General features: G+C 31.4%; 2 protein-coding genes across 2 annotated transcripts; one reads left to right on the top strand and one right to left on the bottom strand.

Annotated features, from left to right (window-relative positions):
• Positions 1-250: 250 nt before the first annotated feature.
• On the bottom strand, positions 251-7,744 carry LOC125841881 (uncharacterized). Its single transcript, XM_049521065.1, has 11 exons — positions 7,356-7,744; positions 6,262-6,337; positions 5,840-5,947; positions 5,347-5,463; positions 4,527-4,883; positions 3,099-3,421; positions 2,097-2,196; positions 1,951-2,010; positions 1,740-1,826; positions 1,139-1,279; positions 251-839 (listed from the first exon to the last, which is right to left on the bottom strand). Exons 1-11 carry the CDS (start codon positions 7,460-7,462, stop codon positions 510-512), a joined length of 1,806 nt encoding a protein of 601 aa, XP_049377022.1. The 5' UTR covers positions 7,463-7,744; the 3' UTR covers positions 251-509.
• Positions 7,745-11,249: 3,505 nt separating this feature from the next.
• Positions 11,250-13,067, top strand: LOC125841890 (GEM-like protein 5). The gene is made up of 3 exons (XM_049521074.1): positions 11,250-11,736; positions 11,836-12,110; positions 12,680-13,067. Exons 1-3 carry the CDS (start codon positions 11,394-11,396, stop codon positions 12,905-12,907), a joined length of 846 nt encoding a protein of 281 aa, XP_049377031.1. The 5' UTR covers positions 11,250-11,393; the 3' UTR covers positions 12,908-13,067.
• The last annotated feature ends 8,056 nt before the right edge of the window (positions 13,068-21,123 follow it).

Genomic DNA, 21,123 nt, shown 5'->3' with positions numbered 1-21,123 from the left:
CGCTTCAATGACTTCACCCTTTAAGTGACAAAGGGTGAGGCCCTACCAGTGAAAATTGATACTCCCAAACTTGCCCACACTCATCTAAACTGGCCTCAAAAAACGATCGGAAAGTGAAGTCCTTCCTTCCCATCCAAGGCGGCGAAGCCACTCCTATATCTAACCACTGCTCACCCCGATCACATATTGACACGTTCATGATGCATCATAATCAAAAGTCCATAAAGTAAAGAAGACCTATGCATCAGTGACAGGTCAGAAACTAGACAAAACAATGCAGTAGCAGTAGCATAAGGTGTATCAGTTCACCTAATATTTACACATAACTTGCACTTCACAAAATAAAAGTTGGATACCTAAGTAATTGAAGTCAATGTACATTCACTTAATAACAGATCAAATCAGAATCCTACAAACTGAAGGAATGAACAACCATTTCCTTGAAAATTCGTTAGGCCTTTCTAGCTCACCCTTTACTCTCTCTTGTTGGTCTACATCATTCAGGACTACTATCCCCACCATGGCTTCTCCGTAAAATCTTTCGAAATTACATATTGGAATCTTGAAGAGTAAGGTAGCCAATCGATTATCTGAGACTTCTTTTTATTGGTTCTTCTGTCAATACATTTCTGTATGGAATCACGAAGCTTCTTTTCAACGTTTTCCATGACCCAACCAAGAAGATCATCGGATGGAATACTAGCTTCCTTCGCGTATCTTTCAAGAACCTTAGGCAAAGATACTCTTTTCGACTTCTTTACTATGATATTAGCCTGTAGGAACTCTTTCTTTGCTGCTTCTAGCTCCCCCTGAATGTTCGAGGCAGTGTACACTTTCAGCTAGAAAAGAAGAAAGAAAGAAACCAAAGGAAGTGTTAGATGTTTGGCTTTCTAACTAGTGTCAGCTGGCCACTTTCGGAGATATGATCCAAGAACAGTACTCGATAATTAGGATGTTCGTATATGTTAGGCAATACAATTAGTCTGTTTCCCTTCAAATCTTTCAAGAAGTCCTCAAAATGAAATATTGTGGCTTTATTAACAATATAAGGGGAAAATGTAGCTACTTACCGAGAGACCGGAAGAAGTTCCCGTGCATCTATACAAGAAAAATGCAATGAAGAAACACAACTACTCACCATGGGATCAGAAACAGCGCCAGTGCAAAGAGCAAAGCAAACAAGGGGCTGTAAGTCTTGAAGGGCAAATTTTGAACTGATGAGTTGCCTTTCTTCTCCTGATCTTTTCCATAATGCAGTTGACAGAATGCTCTCCAACCACTGTAGTTGGAAGAAAAATAAATTTTATCAACTGAAAGTTTGTCATCTACAGACATAACTTGCAAATAATAACAGTTGAACAATCAAAGTCTTGATAAGAACGAGAAATCACCAACTGTTGAAGTAATTATAGATGAATTTACTACTCTTTATAGCTAGTACATTTATTTGATAGGAGTTCAGCCAGTTTCTTGACGAAGCGCATATTGGAAGATATTAATATGCCAGACTACTGTAAGATTGAGAAACAATTGTTCTTATAGCATAAGGTTGAGAAGAAAAACAATAGCAACTTATGAGATGGTCAGAGCAACAAAGTAGCTCAGAGAATTATTTTGAGCAATTATTGTTATATATGATGAGCAAAAAGAGGAAGGATCCAAAGTCATTACTTATTATGTTACCCCTGCTATTTCTTAACTACAACTTTTTAATCACTCTAGATCAGAATAGTGAATACCCGTCCTATCCGAGGTGTACGCAAGCCAAAAATTGACTGTTCAATGGCATTTGCACTTATGACCTGGCCACCAACATTGTAAGCAGCCTGCACTATACAGAGAAGCAAATGGTGATTCAAATACTCAAAAATACACGCATGAACAAAAACAACTAAATCTGGTATAAACAAAAAGAATAGAATCAAAATGATACGAAGTAACTTAGACTACCTTGTGAAACAACGCCAACCTTCTAAGAGAGTTCTGTGGTATTCCATATGCCAAATATGCCTAGATAAGATGAGAAGGAAGAGATGTAAAGGAACATAATAAACAAATCGAAAAGGAGAAATGATACAAGTAAGAGCCATCTTTACATGCATAACTAAGGAATTGTACAAGTTGATCCAAAATGCCATTTTGTTATTGGTTTCCATCTGACTGAGATTCACTCTTTCCAATTGCTCCACCAAAACTCTGTAAGTTCAAAACCAAACTACATGTTAGACCGGAAATTCCCACACAATCTGTTTTGTGCTTTATAGGTATCTTTGCTAAACAGAGACAAACTTGCATATGTAGCATGAATTGCACCAGAAAAAGAAGAAAAATGATATCAAAAGCTTGAGACAGTTAGCAGACTATGAATCTTCCATCTATATTATTTCTGTTGAGTTCGAGTTAATGCGCCAAAGTCTTTCGAACTTAGTATCTTGCATCTATAAATATTAGAAAAGTTGTACTAGCATTGGAAAAGAACCTAACCTCTGGTCAGGATATAGCAATTCAATTTAGTACTTTTAAGTATGGCCATATCCACAACATTCATGCCTTAAAAGCTTATCCAGTAGGGTCAAGACTCTTTAATATCTAAAAGAGATGGTGGTTGACAAAATGATCCAGATTAAACACAATGCTATTGGCTGGTAAGAAAATGCAGAATTTTTCGAGTTTTTCCAAGTATTCGCTGATAACCGTGTCAGGTTAATGATATTAGCCAGCATTTAAGAATTCCTATGATCCAGTGATTAACTTTCCTGAGAGTGCTTATTCTGTTTCTACATAGATTCATCTACAAATGCAACGGCTGCTAGTAAACTGATTTGTAGTTATTTACACTTCTATTATTCGAAGAAAAGAGCGCTACATGTAAGCAATGTGTGCCAATATAAACCGAACGTCCCCTTTTCCAGGTTATAATTTTGGAGCATAACATAATTCTGACTCGGTGGTGGCTCCGGGACAAACAAAATCATTAAAGTGGGAGAAACAACCATCATGTAATTCAAGAAAGACTACATACAGAAGTGGGAGTGGACCTTAAGACTAACTAAACTTATGCAGCTTGGGCTGCTTTTTATGCTATCAAAGAAATGCACCTGTAGTTACTGATGGCATAAGAGGCACGAGAGACGTTATTCTTGTCTGTCGCTATCCAAGATATTTCAATTGTTGATTTGCAAAACCAATCTCTCTCCTCTTTAATATCATGCTGAGGAATTATGACATTAGTAGATGACCGTGATGACAAAGGTGACCGCTTTTGTTCAGTACTTGTCGATTCTGTAATCCGGAGCCAACAGTATATTGCAGCCATGCACCTTACCATTTCCTCAGACAACTTACTAGGACACTGGTAGAGATGATCTTTAAGAGTTCGTGCCAGAGGAGATTTTTCCATTGATGTTACCTGCCCTTGCTCCTGCAACAATTCATAGAAAATAACATGAGTTGATACGTTACATCATTTCCAACCGTACTTTCTAGCCTTGAATAGCCTACTAATATAGTACACTCCCCCAAATCGATACTGATATCCTGGTGTCTTAGCCCATTTAGGTACTTCAATTGATGGTAGTGATTTAGGTACTGATATCCTTCATCATTGCTATACAGAATGTTGCTATGGAAGAAAATAATTATTTTGAAACTAGCATGTTTCAAACTTCACCAAACCGTTGTAACCTCATTCCTCGCATGTCAAACCCAAAGCATTCAAAGAGCCAAAGGGAGTTGATGTCAAATGGGTGAACATATAAATGTACCACTAGCAGACAAGAAGAATAAGCTAATATGAACTAATTTTCACAAACTACTATTCTATTAATGTCAAAATGTTGCTTATTGAGCAACAACAGAAGATAAAAAGTATTGCATAGTAAGCAGCACACACAATTAAAGTTATAATTGAAATTGTGAATACACACACAATTACAGACAGTGCCTAATACTTTGAACAAAAGAAAGACACAACTAGATGAAGTCAATGGTAAGCAAAATATCAGAAGCAAAGAAACAAAAGTCAAAAGTGGTTAATCCTTTTAAGCTTTCAGTTTCTGAGTAGAAAAAAACAAGACTTCTAGGATTCATGTTTTTCACCATTTGGGCTCACTTATGTTGCTCGGACTCTTCAAAAATGTCAACAGATGCATGTCGGTTTCTCCTAAAGTAGTGTATTTTTGGAGAATCCAACACGGTTGCGGCATCGGATGTGAAAAGAGTCCGTGCAACTTAGGTCCTCACTAAACTAGGGATTAAGCAAGACACCAGCCATGGTCTTAAGGGGTGGCCACTTTAGTGAAACTTTTCATACTTTTAGGATTCAAGAGTTCTGAAAGGTAATGAGATAATAAAAGAGGCAATAAAAAGGTTTAAAAACCATTTATTTATTAAATCTTTAAGAGTATCATGTCACCATTTCGGAGTCTGTCTGAAGAAGATGCTATTATTGGAATAACACACACTCTTATTAGAAGGGATTCTTAAAGGAATAATCCAATATGCAGAGAAAGAATTAGAAAGCTTACCTTAGTATGCTCTGAACTACTTTTCTGAATGTGTACATTAGCTTTGCTATTATAAAATGAAGCATGTGTTGATTTCGACTGCAACAAGTTTCTTTTTCCCAAGTCATTTATGGCAGCAAGAGCTTGGAATGTCCGCAAAGGGAATTTTTTGGATGAGCAAAAGGCACTTGATATTATACTTGGATGTTTTCTTGACTCAGCTTTATTATGTGCTGGAGAAGTCATGACCGAACTTTGCTCAGAAGAAGGCCGGCTAATGCATTCTTCAAAAACACTCCTGTACAAAGAAAGGACCTGCTGCTCACGGTTTGCAACTTCTTCTTCAAGTAATTCAATCTCAGCTATCAACTCTTTTGTCTGAAATGAGAAGAACCAATATTAACCTTAACTAAGTTCAGCAGAGTCAAGGTTAGGAGTTGAAAATGAGCGGAGAATGAGCAATATTCTATGTTGTCAACCTTATAGACAATTTGAGACTGAAAGAGTGTAACCTCATCAGTTTCAATTACATCAATATTCTTTTAATAGGTAACGTACTCCAATCAGTTGTGTTATCAAGCGCCATTGATTTTCTTATTCAGAAAAAAGACTCCATAAGAAATAACCATTGTAAGTTCTCAAGTTAAAACAAGAATCAGAGGTTTTAGACAAAGTATATATACGAAACATATCCAAGAATTTTATGGGAAAACTTAAAGTCAAGGCCAACACAACAGATTTCCGGAGTAAAAACCATGAACTCGTGCTCCATTTCTTATATTTTACCAAACAACTCAAAGGTCTAAAGAGATAGTATAAACGGTTAGTTGTCAAAGGGTACCTGAGCAGCAAAATGCCTATGTCCAGGAGACAACGTGCTAGAAGCTCTTCCCATTGCCCTCTCAAGCACCATACGCATTGATTTTTCTTGTTGCAAACGCATTTGTAACTGTTCGATCTGTACATATTGGTTAAGTAAAAGAGAATTTGTCAACTGGATAAATAATGTTTTTGAGTAGTTACTTCTGACTTCCAACTAATGAGATACAAATAAAATCTCAATAAGGTGTAGTAAGAGAAACACAATGATATTGAAGTACTCGTCAATCTGTATACTATGGAATATTGGCCTCATTTCCATTAATATATGACTATATAAATTTTCCGATAAGGAAAACAAAGTTCATTTAGACTTGAATTCAAGATTGGTGTTTTATTAAGATCCTGCTTACATTGCTGACTTAGTAAAGCATTCAAACATGGATACTGGAAAACATTATAATGGAATTAATTGCATATCGTAATGTATTATAGACGTTGAGTGATTCACTTACATCTTTTTCCAAGGAGGCTCTGTGTTCTGGAACTTCCTCTTTGCTAATAGTTTTGGAGAATTCATGTAATGGACTTGCTTTACAACTCCTTGTTGAAGGTGGCAATACCTGCATATTCATATATCAGCTCATGTCATTTACTTATCTAACCAAACTTCGTCATTTCTCAAAATATGCAAATGCTACATTCGGAACAGCCAGCCTTGTGAAGATGTAAGTCCAAATTAAAAGATCATCAAATTTCGGAGTAGATTTCTCAGATGATCACTCAACTAATAGTTTTATCTTCGAAAGTCACTTGCGAAATTTGGAATCAATAAGAAGGGTGACTTTCTGAGATAATAACTATTAGTTGAGTGACCATATAGGAAATCAACCCTCAAATTTCAGTATACGAAGTAAGAAAAATATAAAGCTCTTACAGGTGGTTCATTCAATTCTTTTTTTATGGATTGCCTGTCTCCGCCTTTTGATAGAGCAGCGATTTTGTCGGAAGCACTGAGACAAAAGCATAACCAACTTAGAAGGCTAACCACAGAACTCAATTATAGCTCATGAACATTGAAAGTAGCAATTAAAGAATGAACTACACAAGATTCCCTAGGAATGCTTACAAGGCCAAGTCAACATATCAAATGTGTTCACGCTCAAGTTAAAGTTCATTATCTAATCGAACATTACTGATCACGGAGAAAATCAGTAAGTTGAGGAAGGGGGGAATTCTGCTCTAATTTGGAATCCAACAACTGAAGAAATTCAGCTTACGAATTTCAAGTCTTTGAGCTCAAAAAAAACACACGGTAAGAGAACGATACAGTTGTTGAATATGTCATTGTAGATTTAGTCTTTTACATGTTGTAATCACAAAGATTTAGTCTTATAGACAAGACAACATTGTTTTTATAAGTGGCAATGTTCCACAAAATTTCATATCTCCTTAGCTATTGCTATATCTAAACGAGTGTTAGAGACATGATTTTCATCAAAGGCGGTTCAACATCTACTATACATACATAAAAATAAAATTTCAATTTGTATATACAATGTAATTTACAGGCGAAGGGAGTTCGAGTGAACCCCTTCCACCCCTCCAGCTCTACTCTGCCAGTGACGGAACCAAGATTTTCACTAAGAGGTTCAAAATATGAAAAAGTAAGCACACAAAGAAGCCAAAGGAATTCAAAATCCACTATATATACCTTAAAAAAAATAACTTCAACCATGTCTAAACAATGTAATTTTCCACAACCCAGACCCCCCTTGCCCTACCTGGCTCCGCCCCTGAGCTCTACACATTATCTAAACCATAATTAACCATCTAAGAAGCTAAGGAACATGCAAAACCAGACTAACACACATGAGAAGAAACAAAAAGGGCATTCAACACACCAAAAAATAGCTACATCTCCAAAGTCGATATACATAAATTATACACTACTTAAACACAACTACACACATATATACATATATTATACATCCGCCGTCTATTCTAAGTAAAAAATCCCAAAAATCAAACCTTTTACATCGCCTATGCTGAGAATAACCATATGCACATTTCCAAGAACTTCCATTTTGTTTCTTCCCAACTCTTCTCTGATTTTCATCTTTTACTAAACCATTCATTGTTTCTTTGATCACTAAGAAAAAAAAAGAGACTATGACATCTCACATTATATTTTTGAATACACTACAAACTCATTACATGTAGAAAAAAAACATATTTAACAAAATCAAGAAAAAATAAAAATAAAAATAAAAATTCTCTTAGCATGGATTATGATAAATGAACTACAAGAAGAATAAATGAAGGAATGATAGCAGGATCAATGATTAATTTAATGGGGTTTTCATAGAAATTAATTGGACCATACTAAATTAGCAATCTTGAATAAATTGAAACACACATATATACATATAGAAAAAAAGATATATAGTAGTAGTACTTGCCAGAAAAAGATGGGACCAAAGTTAGCTGCAAAGAATTGAATTGCTGAACTTTAGTGTAGTTGAGAACATTGAATGAGATTGTATTTAATTTCACCTGTCACTCTTTTGCATTTATGTTGTTGATTTTGGTCAGAACTTTTTGTTGAAAAAAAAAAAGGAATTGGTCAGAATTTTAACGGAAAAAACAGGGGTGGTAAAAAATATGGAAAAAGGTAAAAAAATGTTTTAAATTAAATGTATAATAAATGGCTTGGACGACCTCGAAAGCCCTCGTGTTGCATCCCTTTTTTTGTTTGGTTGTAATTTAGCATAGTTTCGTCTATTTGATGATTTTTTTTATTTTGATACATAATGCTATTGTCCATAATACTGTTGAGAATGAATTAACTTATGAAACTATTTAAATGAAACTTTTGAGATTTTTATTTTTTATTTTTTATATTTTTTAAAAAATAAAGAGTGTTTTGCTCATCATTCTGCTTGGATATTTGGTTTCTTTAAAGTTATTCACAAAACCAGATCAAGATGAAAGTGGAAGAAAGATTCCTGGACAAATATTGCCTCGAAATAATTATTATGTTTTATTTTACTAGAGTTAATGACTATATGAAAAATACCAGCCTCTTCGGCACAAATTATCTACTATATTTTTTAAAATAATATATCTAAAGTTATTGGTCATATTAAAATTCATATAATTTTATTTTCAAGAAATAAAACATGATAAGTATCTTGAAAATACGAAGATAGTAGCTTTCAAAATGTTGGGCAGATATACTCCGTGACCACATGATAGCAATATCTAGCATGCATGCACCGAAAAATATATGGGTCTCACTACCAAGCATATGGATGTTTTGGGACTCTCTCCGTTTTAAAAAAAAATGATCTCATTTTTTTTTAGTCTGTTTAAAAAAGAATGATTTTTTTCTTTTTTTGGCAACACTTTAACTTTAACTTTCCACCTGATATGTTTAAGACTACAAAATTAAAGGACATTTTGATACGGACATTCTTTTTGAAACGGAAGGAGTATATTGACCAATGGCGGAGTCATATATATTGAAGAATTACACTATGTAAGTAAGTAATTTTTTTTATATTTATATATATTACATATTAAATTTTCTTAATTTTTATGTAATTTTATATTTTGATATTTCTTTGTCACAATTCTAACTTTGTCACTAGCTAGTTAAATGGATGGTGCAATAATGACATTATTGTACCAACTCCGTCAAACTATGCATCGAGATCCATCTTTTAAAACAACCTGTTTAAAATTTTGGAGTTTGGACCATATTTTGGTCAATTGCTATGTTGACTTTGCTTCTTGGTTTCACATTTACTCTGAAGTTTCGACTAAAATTTTATTCCCACTTCTTAATTATTTGTTCATTTTTAAATTGACACATCTATTAAGAAAATAATTATTAACATAGTAAATTTATTATTTTACCTTATTAATTATGAAGTGGGTGAATTAAAAATTTAGGACTTTTGAGAAGTTCTATCTTTTCCAAAGTAATTAATTGAGGGTATAATATGTAAAAAAAGTTACCTTTTCTTAATTTATCAAAATGAACAAATAATTAGGGACAACTAAAAAATGAAAAATGAACAAGTAATTAGGAATCGAGGGAGTAGAAGAGATTTGACTTTTTCTTTCTTTCCCTTTTAGTTTGGTAGCCTCTATCCCTCAAAACCTTTTTTCCCATTGATTATAGTTTTTCACACCTTACCACCTTAATTTTTTATTTTCTATGTTCAATAATAGTTGTTTACTATACTACTTTGAGATGTTTAACAATACTTGTTCATTTTATGAAATTAATGAATAATTTTACACTTAGTTCCTAAATTATTCTCATCATTAATTATAATCGTTTCCTTATTCAAAGAGTGATATAGTAAAATTATCCTTTTATTTATAGTTTCTTAATTCATGTGCAAAGTTAATAGTAGATAACTATAGTTGGACAGATGCAGTATAAGTTACTTCTTCCGTTTACTTTCACTTATTTGTTAAGTTAAAAATAAATAGTAATTATTTAATTTAAAAATATATAAAAATAATAATAATTATCATCATATATCCATTTTATTGTTATTATTAAGTATTATGATTTATTTTCTAATATATTTAGATGATTTAAAATAGTCAAGATATTGAGATCAAATCAATAGAATATCATGTGCAGATTCATATTTGTAAATCTCGAGGATAATCGATTTAGATAACAACAAACATTATATTAAAAATACATATTATTTTAATAGGATTTGGTCAATTGACTTAGAAAACTAATATAAAATAAAAAGTACAAAATATGAGAAAATAATCTCTCTCAAGCAAAATTCTCTTGACAATTACATTATGGATATTAATGTCAAATTAATGAGGGAAAATTATATATAATAGTAAACTATTAATTTAAATTAAATGCTATAAATATAGTTTGATTTAATTGTACCCTATAACAAACTGTTGTTATTTCGCCTCTCTCCTGGTGGCTTTCGCTCGCTACTCTCGCTTTTTATACAAATGCAAATGTATAAAATGCGTTTGTGTTTGTATAAAACGAGAAAAATTGTATATATACATATATTTTTGTTTCCCTCTCCCAGATTTCGCTCGTCACTCTCCCAGATCTCGCTCGCCAAACTCTCCCTCTCCTCTCTCGCTTATACAAATAGAAATGTATAAATTGCATTTCTGTTTGTATAAAGCGAGAGAAAATTATATATATACATGTAAATACATATATCTTCGTCCTAAACACTTATAATTATACAATACAAATATTCTCCTGCCCCGTTCTCTTTTATCTCTCTCTCTTTCTCGCTTTATACAAACACATATTATACAATTGACCTTTTGTGTATGTATATCGAAACAAAAATAAATTATACACAACTGCTTAATTTTGTATATGTATAGCGAAATATACATATTTACGTTTGCTATGAAGCGCAATTATAAAAAATATAGCTATAACATATAAATATAATTTTTGTGTTTGCTATATGTGAAAGTTGCTCAATTAAATATAAACAAATAAATATGAATCCATGTTGTACAAATTACAGTGTCCGTTTCTCGCTAAAAATTCATTTTAATACAGGATCATTTAATATACGGAATAAGATAAAGCAAAAATATTTTTTATAATAATTAATTTATCTCACTTTTTTATAAAATAAATAATTTTATTATTATAATATAAATTATGAAACTAATTAATATCGTACCCTCAAACCAACCATGTCATAAAATTAAACTTAATATTTTTATCATCAAATTATTATTTTTATCCATCCTACCAAAAACTCGGTCAATATCCTGTAGAACATGGAATTTCCAAGATGTTTCTTCAATTCTTCTAGAAAAACTAGAAAGACAATTCAGCTACGTTTTCTAGAGAGAGAGCCCAAAATTTTCTAGTGTAATCTTACTGACAAAGCGAAAATAAAAAATGAAAACGCGTACACGTTCTACATAATCATCGTCTATAAATTATTATAATTCCATAACTATATGTCCATCTAAGACAAAATCCACTTAAAATTCAATTACTCAAGCAATTTACAATCAATTTCTTCAATCATGACAGGCACAGGAGAGGAAAATCAACCCAAATTTCAACAATCAGAGCCTCAGATACCTTCTGTTTCTTCATCTTCTTCAGATCCTCAAGCACCAGAAATGGATCAGCAAAAATGGGGAACTCATATTATGGGTCCGCCTGCAATTCCAACTTGTCATCCAGATAATCAGAAAGCCGCCTTATGGAGTGCTGAGGACCAAAAAGAAGAGTTTCAGCCACAGCCTTATGTTGTTTATTCCCCAATTGACAAGCCTAGCAATAACCCACTTGAATCGGTTGTTAATGTGTTCAATTCATGGAATAATAGAGCTGAGAACATCGCCCGCAACATTTGGTATAATCGTAAGTCACTCAACTAATAGTTATTATAACCAGTGAGCGACCAGTCAAAATTATTTACAATTTTTGACTAATGATATATGTGGGTCATGTCTGTTGTAGTGAAAGCTGGACCATCAGTTACAAAAGCGGCATGGGGAAAACTTAATTTGACAGCCAAGAAGTTGACAGAGGGTGGATTTGAGCCTCTTTACAAACAGATTTTCGGAGCAGATCCTAATGAACAGCTGAAAAAGACATTTGCTTGTTATCTTTCCACTGCAACTGGTCCTGTTGCTGGTACACTCTATCTGTCAACTACGAAAGTTGCTTTTTGCAGTGATCGCCCATTATCATTCAAAGCTCCATCTGGTCAGGAGACCTGGAGCTACTACAAGGTATAACACAATCCAAACAAATACTCTCGACATTTTAATTTGTTTGTCTGATTTTGATTTGACACAAACAAATTAAGAGTAATATGCTAGCTATAAGGGTTAATTATATTTGGCTTCAATCGGTAAGTAAACATTCCAATTTCTAACGTGCACACTGGTTGTTTCGACTGATAACTGAATATTTCTCATTGTGTCTTGTGGATATTCAATGTTGAAGTGATACAAAAATTTTGGAAGTGTCTGAATATGACTATTTTGTAAATTAAGAGTCTTTAGCTGATACAATATATAGACGAGTTGAGATGTTTAGATGTGCCTATAGACTAGACGAGTTTAGATGTGCCTAAGTGATACAGTATAGACGAGTTGAGATGTTTAGATGTGCCTATAGACTAAACGAGTTGAGATGTTCAGATGTGCCTATAGACGAGTTGAAATGTTTAGATGTGCCTATAGAATAGACAAGTTGAGATGTTTAGATGTGCCTATAGACTAGACGAGTTGAGAGGTGCCTATTAAAAGTTAAGAGTTTACTTATCATCTGATGCGATTTTGAACTGTGTGTACAGGTAGTAATACCGTTGGGAAATATTGGGACTATAAACCCAATAGTGATGAGAGAGTCTCCACCAGAGATGTACATTCAGATTGTTACCATCGATGGTCATGATTTCTGGTTCATGGGGTTTGTGAATTTTGAGAAAGCAAAACGTCATCTACTTGAAACTTTGTCAATTTTTAGAGCTCAACCTCCTCATGTTGGGGAAGTCAATGTGCAACAACCAGCTACTTACTAGAAGAATTGGCCTGTCATAGCTTATTGGGCTGCACTCTGTTTTAGGTTTTTTTATTTTTTCTGTTTGTTCCTGCATTAGACATATCTTTGTATTTTTTTATTGTAACATTACTTGTATGTTTTTACTTATTTGGGAGTGACTTGGTTGTTTTGATGAGAAACTCTTGCGTTTTAATTTTTTTGTTTGGTTTTGACTTGATACAAAATCTACGACTATAGATTTTGAGATTAGTTAAAAGAAAAGGAATTGCAAACTAACAACTTAACTAGATGTGTTAGAACACTTACTTCATTGATTATTTTCATGCTTTACTCCTAAGTCTATGAAATCTAAGATCTAAGATGTAAGTTGGATGATTAATGCAGAGGGATGTTCATCTTGCTTAGGGAGTTGTACCGAGTCTTATTAATAAGAAGGTTTTAAGATAAAATCAAACCAATAAATTGAAATAGAGGAGTAACAAATAACTTTTTCTTAAAGCATGAGCGTATATTTCTGTCAGAAATCTTGGTTTGAGACGAGTCTTAAAAATGAAAAATCTTTCAAGAAACTTATACTTGTACCTCTTTATTGGGCCTATTCGAGCAAAAATCAAATGGATATCATATACTAGAATATTAAAAATTAATTACATCGTCAAGGAATAACCAAATGCCTAATAAGAGGTGATAGATCAACAATCACGTATACGTGTAAGTTGATTTTTCTAATGATCACTCCGTTAATAGTTATTATCTTATAAAGTCACTATGCTTCTTGATTCTAATTTTATTCAACAAAGAAAATGACTTTTTGAGATATTAATTATTTACTTAGTTGAGTGATCATCTAAGAAATCAATTTCACGTGACATAGAAATCTAGCGACTTGCTACATGTTTGGACTTCCTATATTCCGTGTGAACTCTGAAGTAGTTAATTTGCAAAAAAAAATCTAAAATTTTAGCTGAAATTAGCACATATTGTTGAAAGGATAACCCTCACGAATAGTCACTTTTTGGCCCCGGTAACTGAAAAATAATCATCGTCGTAGAGCTTCAAATTCTACATGTGAAATTTATGAAGTTTCTTCACCAATGAAAATTGAAACAAATGGCTATTTTTTAAAGATAGGGTCGAAAATGGCCGGTAGGCTCATAGTTCTAACTTATTGGGCCTGAAAATGCCGGGCTTTTGCAGGCTGTTCCTACCCATGGAGTTACCTCAGTGGATTTGATGGAGTTGTGATGGAAATAGTCATCACTTTTGCACTTGTGTATACAGTTTATGCTAGGGGTGTACGTGACCGGGTTGGTTCGAGTTTTTCAAATATCAAATCAAATTATTTGTGTCGGATTTTTAAATCTATAAATCAAACCAAACTAATAAAACTCGGATTTTTCAACCTCGGGTTTTTCGGATTTTTTCCAGTAAAGTATTCATACAAACATATAATTTACTTGTACTTCAAATATTTCTTTAGTCCTACCAAAATACAACTATCTAAGGTGTTTCTTAAGAAAATAACACAAAATATATGAGTAATGACACTAAAATATCCAATAAAAAAATGATAATAATGAAATCGCGTAAAACAAATATTGCAAATTAACAAGTCATGATGAAAATGATCATAATTTAAAAGTACTAAATCGTGCTAAAATAAGTTTAATAAGTATTAGTTACATGACTAAATATTAAAGGACATTAAAAATTAGATTATGTATTTGAATTGTCTAAACCAATGTAAAACCAAAGAACAAATATTCAATATTATTGTCGTTCTTAGTGTTGAACTGATTTTCTTTTTGCATTAGTATTAATTTGATTTTGATTTTAATTTGATTTTGATTTAAGCTTTATTATAATTGCCAACATCTGTGGACTATAATATTTATTGAACCATTTAGAATTCTAAGTTTCAAACTTGGAATAATATATTAAAAGATAAAAACTATGAAAAAGTATAAGACATATTTAAAAATTATATCAAAGTAAATATTTTTATGTATAAAATAAAAATTTAAAATTATATATATAATGTCGGGTTGGTTTTTTTAGTTAAAACCAAACCAACCCAAATATAGTCGGAGTTTTTTTTTTTCAATACCAAACCAAGTCAAACCAACCACTAGTCAGTTTTTTTTTTCTCGGTTTATGGTTTGATTCGATTTTCGATTCGATTTTGTACACCCTAGTTTATGCCACTGCAGCAGACCCCAAAAAAGGGTCACTTCGAACAATTGCACCCATTGCAATTGGGCTCATTGTTGGAGCAAATATATGGGAATTTTTACGAATTTCATAATGTTAAGAACTAATTACATCTTATCCTTACTCCTTTCAAATTACAAAAATTTCGGACATCCCAAAATGTTCTGATACATACCGTATCGGTTTCGGATACATAGTTCAACGTCTCGATACGTTGCGTTTGAGTTTTGGATACATCACTCAATGTTTCGATACATCATACGTTCCGGTACATCGCGTCTCGCATACATCTCAATACATCGCGTAAAGTGATGTATCCGAGAATAGGAGAGAGTAGGAATTTTTATAATTTTTTCAAATGGTAGGAAATTTTAGAGAATATGATAAATTAAGTTGTGTATTTAAGTTATTTTAAATTTTAAGAATCACATCGTTTTAATATGGAATTACAATCTGTCCCTATTTAGTATGTAATTACATTAATCCCTGAAAAAGTAAATAAAATGTGGATGTTCAATCTTTTTTCAATATTTTCTCCCTTTATTTCCTTTTACTAAATTTGAAAACGTCAATTATGTGGAAATTAGCAATTCACTTTCTTAATCTACCTAAAAATTACTCCTATTCAATTTGTTTGTTTTACTTTTTTTTTTTAGTCTGTTTAAAAATGAACATCTTTTTCCTTTTTTGACATATTTAATTACAATTGTGCAAAATTAAAATCAGATAAATAAATTGAAACAGAGAGTAATAACAAGAAATCCAGAAAGAAAATTTAACAGAATAATATCAAAGACAATTTATTTAGGGCTAGAGTAGTAGCTAAACAAGTTAGCCCGTGTTTAAAGATTTTACCTGTACAATTATTTGAAAATGTATTTATTCCAATCATTATGAAAACTCTTTATCAAATTTGTGATGTTCTAAATTGTTTGGTACCATATATATATATATATATATATATAAAACTTTCACAACTTTTAAGAATTTAAATTCATTAAAGTATTCACACTTAGTTTAGTGTGATTTTTACTCGCTAGCGGGTAGTAAGGGTTCTGGGGTTCATTTGAACTTTCTTTGGTATAAAATTATATTATTTCTATATAGTTAATGTGTTTTTATGTATATACAGTAGATGTTGAATTTCTTCAACTTCTTCGTGTGTTTACTTCTTCATATTTAATTTTAGCTTCGTTAATAATTTTTTTAACTTTACTGCTACTCTCTACTTACGAAGTTATGTTTAAAAGATACTTATTACACTGGGTATGTTATGTATGTGTCTTTGGTTGAAGAATTTTATCTTTTTTTCAATTTAAAGGCAACTTTATCAGATTGTTGCAAAAGTTAAAGCTCAAACAATTCAAGCTAGATTTATAATATATAAATTCATAGTCTAATTTTTTCCCTTTAAATTTCATAACTTTGTATGTTTAATGATACGTAATTACGTATGATGCACAAATTATCTGACTAGACAATCATAAATGATTACGCATGTTACATGTATAACTTTAAGCCACTTTGTGTCATTCATTTTAGTGTGATGATTCTTTTCAATGGCTCCACAGAATTGGACAAGTTTTTCACCTTAAAATACTTCAAAATTAAAAAAAAAAAAACTTCAATCAAATCATACCTAAATGCATTTCATTTGGCTTTATTTAGCAACCAGTCTAGGGGTGATGGAGCGAGGTTGTTTACTGAAATCCTTCTACACAAAATTACATTGTATATATAAGATTTTTTAATATATATATATATATATATATATATATATATATATATATTATATTATGTATATAAAGAGATGTTGAATTTTTTTAAAATAAGATGAGAGATTGGTTTTAGCGGTTTCGGGGGGTTCAAATTTCGTCTTAATATTCCAAGTTTGAATCTAGGCACTAGATTTTTTACTTGTCGAACGCCCTTAGTGAAAATTCTAGATCCGCCAGAAAAAAATAATCCTACAAACATATTTTGTATTTTATTTATCAATTTTCCATGAAAAATGGTACAAAGAGGAAAATATTTGTCAAAGTCTTTTTTTTTTTTTTTTATGTTTGGTTGGTGAAACATTTTCTCTAAGAAAATAAGTTCCTTGAAAATTAAAAGAGGAAAGGATCAGTATTGCCCAATAGACCACTTATATCCTCCGTTATATTTTGAGATAAAAAATGTCCATTCTGTTATCTCTAGAGATCACACATACTTTCAAAAGTTAACAATACACAATTTTTAGTGATGTGACACACCACATGAAACTATTTCCATATAAACGTTACCAACTAGGATTCCCACTATATTATGAGCTATTAATTTTTGACTTGCTTTGTAACCCAAACCCTAACCCGTTCTTGCTAAGTGCTAATCCATTGCTAATGACCCACTAAAATTAAGAGGCAAATATGGATCTTTTCTTTTCACCTCAATATCCTCACTATTCAATTGAACAAGCTATATAAGTGACATTTAATGCTATACCTCCAACCCCTCGCCATCCCATATTATATAGGTTTGAGATAATATTTTTTCGCGTACTTATCAAATATCAAAATATAAATTAGAAAATTACTTATGTTCAAAAATACATATTTTAACACACCCTAGAATAACATTAATAATAAATCATAAAGTCATATCTCCTTAGGGCCATATATAAAGAAGGGTAAAAAAAAATATTGACGCGTGAGTAGAAAGCAAATGAAATTATGAAAAAGTATCTTTTTCCATAGAGTGTGCAAAAAGCAAAATCCCAAAACTCTTTTTATTAAAATCACATTGGCTTTTAATAACATTGCATTTTACCTTTCCACTTTGTAATCGATAAACTTTTCCAAAATGGATGTAAAGATTAATATTCCCTTCATAATTGATTGGACTACATATGTATTATATTCTCCCACTAACAATAAAGCCTTTTGTTTGAAAATTTTACACTTGCTTTTTTCACAAGTCAATGACAATGAGGGAGGCAAATATAAATCCTTGTTGAATTATCCAACCAATAATTCAATTAATTAGAAGAATTTCATAGTTTTCCTTAATTTCTTCACAGATCGAAATAAAGGTTTTTCTCACCATGAATTAGTGTGATATTTGTGTTATATAACATGATTTTCCACTCATTATCTTAAACTAACTCACTGAAAAAATGCATGGTGAGAAACAGATTCTCATCATTTTTTTTCACCAATTCAATCAGAATATTTGTGTGTTGATGTTTTTCATGCTTCTTTTGACATTGTTTTTCTTTCTTTTTCCACCAAGCTGAAATTTGATTCCTTATATACCACGTTCAATATGAGTTATATATGAATATCAAATTATTGTTACATTAATTATATATACCTTTTCGTTTATGAAAAAAATGATCATGTTCATAAAATATCTTTAACAACTATATATGTGGTATATGCATGGAGAACATTAATCGATTATCTAGCAAAAAGAGTCATACTTAAGATTTGAAGTTTATCAATTCATATAAAATAAAAATTACTAAATTCACATGAGTATATATATGCCTAGCTAATTAATGCTACTTAAAATTGGAGACCTACCATCACATGTTAAACTACACGAACAATATAACAAATTATTATACTTGTCATTTCATATATGCTTTATATTGAGTATTGAGTGTGTATGTATATATATGCCTAGCTAATTAGTGCTACTTAAGATTGGATTAATTATGATGTGAGCTGGTTTAGTGGCTCAATTCTACTTTAATTTCCCCATTAACCATTGGTAAGGCATGAGTCTAAAAGTAATATTCTCAAGTGTTTTGACATATATCATGATGCATATGTCAATGGAAATAATAATGAGAGTAAAATGGAAGCATAGTGTGGCTATTAATTTTCCTAAAGTTGTAAAACAATGATTATATATTCACTCTTGTCTATAGGCACGTGAAATGATAAAAAAAAAAAGCACCTAAATATTGGAGCAAAATCATTGTGCTCGCATGGGATTCCAAGTAAAAATTCACTATAGTGCTATTTATGTAGGGGTTAAAAGTCATATATATGAAATTTATATTAATTATCGAGTTGTATTTATCTTTTGTAGCAGAACGTAACATTGTGGTCTCGCGAGTTAGATTTCGGAATGATGGTATGTTCGTACCTTTTACTTTTACCATGTGAAGGTATAAATAGGTTGTTTCCTATAGACTCAATTCTAGTACTAACATATGTCAAGAAATAAATGTGTAAAGTAAATACAGTAGCGATAAAGTCATGCTGAAAACAATGAAGAAGAGAACAGTAACAGTAATAAGTAGAATACGATAATTGAAGCAAAGAAAACAACAAGTAATTCTAAAATTGAAGAATATATTAATAATTAAAGAGTAATAATAGTAATACCAAAACGTAAATTAGACGATACTTTGATATGTTATAATAGGTAACTTGTTTTATTTCAAGATTATAAAATGCCACATTTTTAAGGCATGCAGCTGTAAAAACTCATCTGAGTTCCACTTTCTATGTCAGCTTTTTGAGTTATATATTTTATGTATATGTAAGATAATAACACGTCAAGTCTGATCACTTGCACTTGAAGATTTTTTGCTGTTCATTATCCCACAAGCCCTATCTTTTCAGTTATCACCACTTTGCTATGTGATTAGTCTTTTTAACAATTATACGGATTATTGTGTTTATACGTTTGTTTTATCATGACAGAGTCAGAAATTTAGCGAAAAATATATAATTTTTCTTATTAAATTATTTTAAGGATGTGTATATACGTATAATTTTCTGATAAAAAAAGTACATTGAACCACCCTTCACCTGAAGTAGCTCTGCTCATGTCTCAACAAAAGGGCAAAGATAAGATTAAAGACAAGAGAACTTAAAAAAAGAAGATTAAAATGTCACAAATTAAACTTGAATTAACATAACTTAAAACAAATAAAAATTCACCAAGTGTTTGTCCCTACATAGCAATCTTCCTAAATCCAAGGTTCACAAATGCAATTTATTAAAACACGGTTTTACAAAACTATGTAATATATTAAATATAATATATAGTATACTCCCAAAGTTGACAACCACCGAAAGTTATAATAGATTTGATCCCCACTATCCTTTGCTGGTAAAAATAGAATTTATCTTTGATATTTTTATATTATAAATAAGAAAAAAAAAAAGCATTATCTGATCAACTAACGTATAACTACAGGTAACACCCCCATAATTAAGGAAGTGAAATTAGTAAGCTAAAAAATCATATGTAATAAAGGGATCTAATAAAAAATTGAGCCCGGAGCGGACCTAGATCGAAAGCTATGAGTACACGTAAGCTCAATCGTAACTTTTATTCAGATTTGTATTAAAAAATTCACTAGTAATTATCTCCACATATTAGACTGTAAATTCAGTTATTATTACACTATATATTAATTTGAATTTATCGTAGGAATTCACAAAGTTCAAATTCTGATTTCACCTATGATTCTTGTTTTGGCTTATATTAGGGGTTGTATATGTATGGGAAAAACCATTTAATAAGTAAAAAATAATAGATTTCGAACTCGAATGTCCAAATTCATAAAATCCAAATTCTGAATATGTCACAAATGAAAATTAATGAATGTGTATATATAAAAGAAGATACCCAAATCGAAAGCAGAGTCAACGATCGTTCCGAAAAACAATTTTCACGAATATCCTAGATAAGTTTTATACACAAACTATGTAGCGATATGAAATAGATATGTCTGCCTTAAAAGTTGTCTTTGGGAAATGAGAAACAAAATTGAGACACACGAGAAGTATTTTATACACTAGAATAAATTAAATACATTAATAGTATCGATATTCGTTACATTGTCCGTATATATAAGTTATAATCCTGGTTGGAATACAATATTATTTATGCACACTGTATAGCTCGTGTGCTTGTGTATAAATTAATCCAACCTTTTGTAACAACTGTTTTAACGTTAGGAAACAAACGTCCGTTCAGTCTGGACAATGTTTTCTTTGATTTAGTCAAATTAATGTTATT

The sequence above is a fragment of the Solanum stenotomum genome, chromosome 10, assembly GCF_019186545.1.
Source record: "Solanum stenotomum isolate F172 chromosome 10, ASM1918654v1, whole genome shotgun sequence".
Classification (NCBI taxonomy): domain Eukaryota; kingdom Viridiplantae; phylum Streptophyta; class Magnoliopsida; order Solanales; family Solanaceae; genus Solanum; species Solanum stenotomum.
This window is presented reverse-complemented; position numbering and strand designations above follow the sequence as displayed.

Excerpts from the sequence above, each read along its gene's own strand:
- LOC125841890 (XM_049521074.1), top strand. The coding sequence starts at position 11,394 with ATGACAGGCACAGGAGAGGAAAATCAACCCAAATTTCAACAATCAGAG. Across the intron at positions 11,737-11,835 it reads CCGCAACATTTGGTATAATC|TGAAAGCTGGACCATCAGTT; the intron begins GTAAGTCACTCA and ends TGTCTGTTGTAG. Across the intron at positions 12,111-12,679 it reads AGACCTGGAGCTACTACAAG|GTAGTAATACCGTTGGGAAA; the intron begins GTATAACACAAT and ends CTGTGTGTACAG.
- LOC125841881 (XM_049521065.1), bottom strand. The coding sequence starts at position 7,462 with ATGAATGGTTTAGTAAAAGATGAAAATCAGAGAAGAGTTGGGAAGAAA. Across the intron at positions 5,464-5,839 it reads GAGCCTCCTTGGAAAAAGAT|ATCGAACAGTTACAAATGCG; the intron begins GTAAGTGAATCA and ends CAATATGTACAG. Across the intron at positions 840-1,138 it reads GCGCTGTTTCTGATCCCATG|CTGAAAGTGTACACTGCCTC; the intron begins GTGAGTAGTTGT and ends CTTCTTTTCTAG.